This window comes from Physeter macrocephalus, chromosome 21 (genome assembly GCF_002837175.3).
Source record: "Physeter macrocephalus isolate SW-GA chromosome 21, ASM283717v5, whole genome shotgun sequence".
NCBI lineage: Eukaryota > Metazoa > Chordata > Mammalia > Artiodactyla > Physeteridae > Physeter > Physeter macrocephalus.
Genome location: NC_041234.1, coordinates 34,185,758 through 34,195,835, shown reverse-complemented (window position 1 = coordinate 34,195,835; position 10,078 = coordinate 34,185,758). Strand labels below are relative to the sequence as shown.

General features: G+C 38.9%; 1 protein-coding gene across 4 annotated transcripts in view; it reads left to right on the top strand.

Moving 5' to 3' along the window:
• The window catches only part of PHF8 (PHD finger protein 8), a 103,657-nt gene that overhangs the window by 81,591 nt on the left and 11,988 nt on the right, over positions 1-10,078 (top strand). For all 4 annotated transcript variants that reach the window (XM_028482543.2, XM_007118894.3, XM_007118893.3 and 1 more), the window contains one exon: positions 9,117-9,226. In XM_028482543.2, the coding sequence (XP_028338344.1) occupies positions 9,117-9,226 (110 nt within the window). The remainder of the gene's footprint in view (positions 1-9,116; positions 9,227-10,078) is intronic.

The window sequence follows — 10,078 nt, the reverse complement described above, 5'->3', positions numbered from 1 at the left end:
CTCTTAGGATGCTTTGTATTTCTGTGGTGTTTGTTGTAACTTCTCCTTTTTCATTTCTAATTTTATTGATTTGAGTCCTCTCCATCTTTTTCTTGATGAGTCTGGCTAATGGTTTATCAATTTTGTTTATTTTCTCAAAGAACCAGCTTTTACTTTTATTCACCTTTGTTGTTGTTTTCTTTGTTTCTATTTCATTTATTTCTGCTCTGATCTCTGTGATTTCTTTCTTTCTGCTAACTTTGGGTTTTCTTTGTTCTTCTTTCTCTGGTTCCTTCAGGTTTAAGGTTAGATTGTTTATGATCTGTCCATTGGCGTAAGTGAGGTGTTAAATTCCCCCACTCTTACTGTGTTACTGTTGATTTCCTCTTTTATAGCTGTTAGCAGTGGCGTTATGTATTGAGGTGCCCCTATGTTGGGTGCATGTATATTTATAATTGTTATATCTTCTTTTTGGATTGATCCCCTGATCATTATGTAGTGTCCTTCCTTGTCTCTTGTAACATTCTTTATTTTAACGTCTATTTTATCTGATATAAGTATTGCTACTCCAGCTTTCTTTTGATTTCCATTTGCATGGAATATCTTTTTCCATCCCCTCACTTTCAGTCTGTATGTGTCCCTAGTTCTGAAGTGGGTCTCCTGTTTTTCTTCTCTTGTGTTTCCCACTTAGAGAAGTTCCTTTAGCATTTGTTGTAGAGCTGGTTTGGTGGTGCTGTATTCTCTTAGCTTTTGCTTGTCTGTAAAGCTTTTGATTTCTCCATCGAATCTGAATGAGATCCTTGCCAGGTAGGGTAGTGTTGGTTGTAGGTTCTTCCCTTTCATCACTTTATCATGCCACTCCCTTCTGACTTGTAGAGTTTCTGCTGAGAAATCAGCTGTTAACATTATGGGAGTTCCCTTGTATGTTATTTGTCATTTTTCCCTTGCTGCTTTTAATAATTTTTCTTTGTCTTTAATTTTTGCCAATTTGCTTACTATGTGTCTCAGCATGTTTCTCCTTGGGTTTATCCTGTATGTCCCTCTGGGACCCCTATAAATGTGAATGTTGTTTCGTTTAATGTTGTCCCAGAGGCCTCTTAGTCTGTCTTCATTTCTTTTCATTCTTTTTTCTTTATTCTGTTCCGTGGCAGTGAATTCCACCATTCTGTCTTCCAGGTCACTTATCCCTCCAACAGTGAATTCCACCATTCTGTCTTCCAGGTCATTTATCCGTTCTTCTGCCTCAGTTATTCTGCTATTGATTCCTTCTAGTGTAGTTTTCATTTCAGTTATTGTATTGTTCATCTCTGTTTTTTCTTTAATTCTTCTAGGTCTTTGTTAAATATTTCTTGCATCTTCTCGGTTTTTGCCTGCATTCTTTTTCCGAGGTCCTGGATCATCTTCACTATCATTATTCTGAATTCTTTTTCTGGAAGGTTGCCTATCTCCACTTCATTTGGTTGTTTTTTGGGGGTTTTATCTTGTTCCTTCATCTGGTACATAGCCCTCTGCCTTTTCATCTTGTCTGTCTTTCTGTGAATGTGGTTTTTGTTCCACAGGCTGCAGGGTTGTAGTTCTCCTTGCTTCTGCTGTCTGCCCTTCTCTGGGTTTTTTTATTCTTTTTTTTTTTTAGAATGATCATTTATTATTATTTTAAACAAATTCTTGGCCGCACTGAGCAGCATGCAGAGCTTCCCCAATCAGGGATCGAACCCACACCGCTGCCGTGGAAGCATGGAGTCTTCCACGCTTCCCAGTGGACTACCAGGGAAGTCCTGTTTTTGTTTATTTAGGAATATCCTGATTTCTCCTTTTTTGAAAGATAGTTCTGCTGGATGTAGAATTCTTGGTTGACAGTGATTTTCTTTCAACACTTTGAATATGTCATCCTACTGCTTTTTATCCTCCATGGTTTCTGATGATCAGTAAACTGTCGATCTTTTATGTTATGAGTCACTTCTGTTTTGCTGACTTCAAGATCCACTCTTTGTCTTTGGTTTTGGTTATGATATGTAGTCTCTGAGTTTATCTGACATATAGTTTGTTGAACTTCTTGGATATGTAGATTAATTTTTTAATCAAATTTGGAAAAGTTTCAGCCATTATTTCTTCAAATAGTCTTTCCACCCCTTTATCTCTTTCCTTTTGGGCCTCCCATATGCATATGTTGGCAAATTTGATCCATCCCATAGGTCCCTTTGGCTCTGCTCATTTTCCTCATTCTTTTTTCTTTCTGTTCGTTAGACTGGATAATCTCAATTGGCCTTTCTTGAAGGTCACTAAGTCTTCCTTCTGCCTACTCAAATCTGCTGTTGAAACCCTTTAGTGAAATTGTCATTTCCGTTACTTTTCAACTCTAAAATATCTATTTGATTCCTTTTTATGGTTGCTGTCTGTTCATTGCAACCATAAATATTCTTTATTTGATGAAACGTCATTCTCATACTCTCATTTAGTTCTTTAGAGATGATCTCCTTTAGCTCTTTGAACATGTTTGAAATAGGTGGTATAAAGTCCTTGTCTAGTAGGTCCAACTTTGTTCAGGTAGTCAGGGAGAGTTTTTATCCATTACTTTTTTCCTCTGTGTGGCTACCCTTTCCTCTTTCTTTGCATATCTTCTAATTTTTTTGAAAACTGAATATTTAAAATAATGTGGCAACTCTGGAAATCAGATACTCCCTACTTCACTCCCCAGGGTTTGTTTTGTTGCTGCTTGTTGTTATTTGCTTATTTACAGAATTTGTTCAGAAAAGTCACTAAAGTAGAAGTTTCTACTCAGCTTAGTGGTCAGCTAATGATTGGACAGAGATTTCCTTAAATGCCTGGAACCAGTAAATCTCCCAGTGCTTGACAAGGGGCTCTATGTGCATGTTGGGACATACCTTCAGCATTCAGGCAGGCAATTTACAACTGTGCCTTAGCCTTCACTTCCTGCTTTGCAGAGCCTCAAAGTCAGCCAGAGGTGAGTGCCTGGGATTTCTCAAGTCTTTCCTGATCATGCACACAGCCCCTACGCATGCATATGGTCTTTTAGATTCCCAGAGATATGTGAGAGCTTTTCTAATCCCCAGTGGATATCTCATTCCTCAACTTTTCCTTTTCAGCTTTTGGGTTAGTCTTGTTTGCCACAACTGTTATCCATCACCTTAAGCATCTGTGACATTAAGCACTTGCCTTTAAATATTTTTGATAAATGCTCCCCAGGGAGCACTAGGCTTTGAAAGAAAGCTCCGGCTCCTTACTGTTCCCTACATCACTGGCAATGTGGCCTGTTATTTTTCAAGGCTACCACTGAGCTGGGGAAAAGTGGATGGGTCTAGGGCAAGTTAAAATGCCACAAAGCTCACTGCTTTTACTGAGATTCAGCTCTTTGTCTTAAATAAATGCTCTCCAGGTAGCTGTAAACCTTTGGTTAATTTCCAGAGTTCTGAAAAAGTTTATTATGACAATTTTTGCCAGTTTATTCATTGTTTTAATTCAGAAGTGATGTTTTGGAAGTCCTTAACTTTGCCTTTTTTGTGGATTTCATCCATCGTGACATACTAAATATTAGTTCAGTATGCATCTCTATGAAAATGACTTTTTCTTTCATAACCATAGTTCCATTATTTGACACCTAAGTAAAGTAACATTTATTTCCTAATATCATTTAATATCAAATCCTTCATCTGGTACATAGCCCTCTGCCTTTTCATCTTGTCTGTCTTTCTGTGAATGTGGTTTTTGTTCCACAGGCTGCAGGGTTGTAGTTCTCCTTGCTTCTGCTGTCTGCCCTTCTCTGGGTTTTTTTATTCTTTTTTTTTTTTAGAATGATCATTTATTATTATTTTAAACAAATTCTTGGCCGCACTGAGCAGCATGCAGAGCTTCCCCAATCAGGGATCGAACCCACACCGCTGCCGTGGAAGCATGGAGTCTTCCACGCTTCCCAGTGGACTACCAGGGAAGTCCTGTTTTTGTTTATTTAGGAATATCCTGATTTCTCCTTTTTTGAAAGATAGTTCTGCTGGATGTAGAATTCTTGGTTGACAGTGATTTTCTTTCAACACTTTGAATATGTCATCCTACTGCTTTTTATCCTCCATGGTTTCTGATGATCAGTAAACTGTCGATCTTTTATGTTATGAGTCACTTTTGTTTTGCTGACTTCAAGATCCACTCTTTGTCTTTGGTTTTGGTTATGATATGTAGTCTCTGAGTTTATCTGACATATAGTTTGTTGAACTTCTTGGATATGTAGATTAATTTTTTAATCAAATTTGGAAAAGTTTCAGCCATTATTTCTTCAAATAGTCTTTCCACCCCTTTATCTCTTTCCTTTTGGGCCTCCCATATGCATATGTTGGCAAATTTGATCCATCCCATAGGTCCCTTTGGCTCTGCTCATTTTCCTCATTCTTTTTTCTTTCTGTTCGTTAGACTGGATAATCTCAATTGGCCTTTCTTGAAGGTCACTAAGTCTTCCTTCTGCCTACTCAAATCTGCTGTTGAAACCCTTTAGTGAAATTGTCATTTCCGTTACTTTTCAACTCTAAAATATCTATTTGATTCCTTTTTATGGTTGCTGTCTGTTCATTGCAACCATAAATATTCTTTATTTGATGAAACGTCATTCTCATACTCTCATTTAGTTCTTTAGAGATGATCTCCTTTAGCTCTTTGAACATGTTTGAAATAGGTGGTATAAAGTCCTTGTCTAGTAGGTCCAACTTTGTTCAGGTAGTCAGGGAGAGTTTTTATCCATTACTTTTTTCCTCTGTGTGGCTACCCTTTCCTCTTTCTTTGCATATCTTCTAATTTTTTTGAAAACTGAATATTTAAAATAATGTGGCAACTCTGGAAATCAGATACTCCCTACTTCACTCCCCAGGGTTTGTTTTGTTGCTGCTTGTTGTTATTTGCTTATTTACAGAATTTGTTCAGAAAAGTCACTAAAGTAGAAGTTTCTACTCAGCTTAGTGGTCAGCTAATGATTGGACAGAGATTTCCTTAAATGCCTGGAACCAGTAAATCTCCCAGTGCTTGACAAGGGGCTCTATGTGCATGTTGGGACATACCTTCAGCATTCAGGCAGGCAATTTACAACTGTGCCTTAGCCTTCACTTCCTGCTTTGCAGAGCCTCAAAGTCAGCCAGAGGTGAGTGCCTGGGATTTCTCAAGTCTTTCCTGATCATGCACACAGCCCCTACGCATGCATATGGTCTTTTAGATTCCCAGAGATATGTGAGAGCTTTTCTAATCCCCAGTGGATATCTCATTCCTCAACTTTTCCTTTTCAGCTTTTGGGTTAGTCTTGTTTGCCACAACTGTTATCCATCACCTTAAGCATCTGTGACATTAAGCACTTGCCTTTAAATATTTTTGATAAATGCTCCCCAGGGAGCACTAGGCTTTGAAAGAAAGCTCCGGCTCCTTACTGTTCCCTACATCACTGGCAATGTGGCCTGTTATTTTTCAAGGCTACCACTGAGCTGGGGAAAAGTGGATGGGTCTAGGGCAAGTTAAAATGCCACAAAGCTCACTGCTTTTACTGAGATTCAGCTCTTTGTCTTAAATAAATGCTCTCCAGGTAGCTGTAAACCTTTGGTTAATTTCCAGAGTTCTGAAAAAGTTTATTATGACAATTTTTGCCAGTTTATTCATTGTTTTAATTCAGAAGTGATGTTTTGGAAGTCCTTAACTTTGCCTTTTTTGTGGATTTCATCCATCGTGACATACTAAATATTAGTTCAGTATGCATCTCTATGAAAATGACTTTTTCTTTCATAACCATAGTTCCATTATTTGACACCTAAGTAAAGTAACATTTATTTCCTAATATCATTTAATATCAAATCCTTATTCAAATTTCCCCCAATTGTACCAAAAATAGCTTTTATAATTTGCTTACTTAAACCAGGATCTATTCAAGGACTACACATTTCATTTGGTTATTATAATCTCTTAATCTCATTCATTATTTAAAATTTTTTATTATGATAATTTTCAAACATCCATAAATGTAGGAGAGTATACAAACACCCATATTCTCAATACTTAGATCCTACAGTTGTAATATTTTTTCTGTATTTGCTTCATTATCTGTATCTGTCTGTCTGTAGTTTTGCTGAGCCACTTTAAAGTAATGTGCAGCCAGCATAACATACTATAGTATGTTATGGTGGCTGCACTTAATACTTCAGTATCTCCTAAGAATAAGAATGTCCTCGTACATAACCACACTAACTTTGTTATAGTTAACAGTTAATAATTCTCTAAGATCTTCTAATAACCCATTCTATGATCGGATTTTCTCAACTGTCCCTACAAAATGTCTTATGTAGTTTTTTTTTTCCCCATAAATCCAGATCTAATCAAGGAGGTTAATTTTTTTCAGATTAAAACAACTTGCTTATGTATTATACATGTCAGGAATTTAGAAAGGACACAATGGGGACAACTTGTCTCTACTCCATGATGTCTGGGGCCTCATCTGGGAAAATTTGAAGGCTGGATGGCCAAGAGTTTGAATCATCTGAAGTCTCATTAACTCACATGTCTGGTGCCTGGGCTGGGTGGACTCAAAGACTAGAAGTACCAAGCAGAGTGCCAACATGTGACCTCTCCATGTGACTAGCTTCCTCACTGCCTGATGGCCTCAAGGCAGTCAGACTTATGTGGTTGCTCAGGGCTCTAAGTGTGAGTGTTCTAGGAAGCAGTGCAGAAACTAAAGTAGCCTTTTCTGACCTAGTCTCAGAAGTCATGCAGTGTCACTTCTGTCACATTCTATAGGCTACAAATGAGCCTGCTTAGGTTCAACAGGAGGGAACATAGACCCCACCTATTAATAGGAAAAATGTCAAAGAATTTGGGGGCATATTTGTTTTTTTAAAAATTTATTTATTTTTGGCTGTGTTGGGTCTTCATTTCTGTGTGAGGACTTTCTCTAGTTGTGGCGAGTGAGGGCCACTCTTCATCGCGGTGCATAGGCCTCTCACTGTTGTGGCCTCTCTTGTTGCGGAGCACAAGCTCCAGACGTGCAGGCTCAGTAGTTGTGGCTCACGGGCCTAGTTGCTCCACGGCATGTGGGATCTTCCCAGACCAGGGCTTGAACCTGTGTCCCCTGCATTGGCAGGCAGATTCTCAACCACTGCGCCATCAGGGAAGCCCTGGGGCCGTGTTTTAAAGCCACCACACACACAAAACTATGGAGAATGATATAAAATATACCCAAGAATCCATGACTGAAAATTGTGCATTAACATTTTTGCTAGATTTGCTTCAGATCATTTTTTAAACAAGTAAAATATCAATATCACCTTTAAAGAAAGGACTTCAACCTCCTGAACTGCCTGTTCTAGAATCTGCATACTGCTTATACAGAAAGTCTCCTTTATAGTAATAACAATAGCTAACCAACCAAGGAATCTTTAAATCTAGGTCAGATACCACCACCACCTCTTTTTTTCCTGTGATGTTGACTTTTTTCATTAATTAAAAAGAGTGAAATCCCATACACTCACCAATGAGAATCAACGGTTGTAAAGATTTTGCCATATTTGATTAATCTGTAACTTTCTTCTTTTTTAAAAAACTGTCTAAAGCAAATCCCAGACAGTGTCATTCCCTCCCCACCCCACCATGTACTTCAGTATGCATCTCTAAAGTATACATTTTCTCACGTAATCACTGTCCTGTCGTCATACATAACAAAATTAATAATAATTTGATAATTCCTTGTAATACTAAGTCCATAATCAAATTTCCTTAATTGTCTAACAAAAGGCATTTTCATAGTGGATTTGTTTAAATAAGGATCTGAACAGGGTCCATATGGCATGTGGCTATCACGTTTTTTGAATATCTCTTAATCTAGAGAAATCCCTTCTTTTTTTGTTTGATGCTGTTGATTGGTTATAAAAACTAGTATAATTGTCCTTTAGCACATCCCACCTTCTAGATTTGTTTGTTTGCTTCTTTGTGACATTGTGTTTTTAAAGAAACCAGGCCAGTTATCTTATAGGATGACTGTTTGCCCTCAGTGTCATTTAACTTCTTTTTTCTTTTTTTAATCTCTGTGTTTCCTAAAAACTGGAAGTAATATGAACTGCTTACTTGATGTTAGGTCTTGGCAAAACTACTTCCCAGGTAATGCTGTACATTTCCTATTGAATTGCATTAGGAGGTACATGAAGTTGGCCATCTTTCTGTTACTGACAATAAGGGGGTGATCTCCTGATCGCATCATTGTAAGGTTAGTTTTTTTTTTCTCGAGACTAGCAAGTCATCTGTGAGATAATACTTTGGTACTGTGTGAATATCCAGTTCCCTAGAATCAGTTATTTCATTAGGGCTTACAAACCTCTGATTTTCCAATTTTGTCATTCCTTTTACATTTATTAGCTGCCATTCATCAGCTTTCCTTCATCATCTGGGGCTGTTTGGTTATCCTGAAATACACTTCCTATGTAAAATGTGGGATGAGTAACTATTTTTTGATTCAAGATTGTTAAGGCATTATATAAAAAGGTTATACAAGAAGATGATCTTCTTTAGGAACTCATAGCCTGGATATTAGATAGAATAACACACATCAGCATTAGGGAATGAGACAGGATAGTATGTGCTATGTATTAAGTGACTTGTACATAAGTTCAGGGGAGGGGAGGGGTCAATGTGATCCAAAGAGGTCCTAGACGTTTTGCATAGAAGATTGATTTCAGCTTACTTTTGAATAATGGGCAGGTTTTAAAGAGGTGGACAAAAGGGAAGAGGGTACTTCAGGCAGTGTAGATGGTGAGGGTGAAGGCACAGGGGGAGAGGATGAGCTGTACGTGTTCTGGAGGTGTAATAAGGAAGCCATTCTCTCTGGAGAAGCTGAGGATATGGGAGTGGAAATAAGGTTGGGGAGGTAGGTAGGGAGCAGAACATGGACAACTTTACATGCCAATTCAGGGAAATTAACTTTTATCCTTTAATCAGTGTGTGCTTTGTGTACCTTGGGCATTTGTGAATTAGCTTTTTACCCAATGGGAAGCAAAATCTGGCTTTGTAAAAAGCTAGAAGCAGGAAAACCAATGAGACCACCTTTGGGGGGCTCAGAGGTAGGGAATATGATTGTCATTCAGATAAATGTCTTCATCCTGTTCCCTCTGCAGCCCGTGTGACCCCAACTCTACCGAAGCAGGACCGTCCTGTGCGTGAGGGGACCCGGGTAGCTTCCATTGAGACAGGCTTGGCTGCAGCAGCTGCAAAGTTGGCCCAGCAGGTGAGTGCTGACACTCAGGCAATGGCCCTGCCACTGATCCCAGTTTGACTTGGAGCCTCAAAACTCAGACCTCCAGGCTGACAGGATCCCACCGTTGTGTCATTGGGAAGTGGGTAACTTGGGATCTTTATCCATTGCAGTATCCCAGCTCCCTCCTATATCCTACATATACCAACTCAGTGACAAGCTACTTCCACAGGGCACACCGTTGAAATGATTTAGGATGAAAGAAAATAGGGGGCCAGAGAAAAGCCTTTAAAGATATCACTTGCCTTTCTGGGTGTGTAAAAACATCTCAGATGTGAAGGACCAAGTCTGTCCTTGGGTGAGAGCTCTTGTCTTCAGATGAAGCTCCAAGGAGGTGACTCAGTTGAGTACAATCAGTTTCTCAGTCTCTCATCAGTATCAGAATTTGGTTTTTTCGGGGAGAGGCTTTTCTTGTCCTCTGTACCAAATACTTTGCCTGATCTTCACCCCATGCTTCCCAAGAAAACTTCACCCACTAATTTTTGTCCTAGAATCAAGTTGACTTCCTAGCATGTTATAGTTTTCAAAGTTTTTTTTTAACATCTTTATTGGAGTATAACTGTTTTACAATGGTGTGTTAGTTTCTGCTTTACAACAAAGTGAATCAGTTATACATATACATATGTTCCCATATCTCTTCCCTCTTGCGTCTCCCTCCCTCCCACCCTCCCTATCCCACCCCTCTCGGTGGTCACAAAGCACAGAGGTGATCTCCCTGTGCTATGCGGCAGCTTCCCACTAGCTATCTAATTTACATTTGGTAGTGCATATATGTCCCTGCCACTCTCTCACTTCATCACAGCTTACACTTCCCCCTCCCCATGT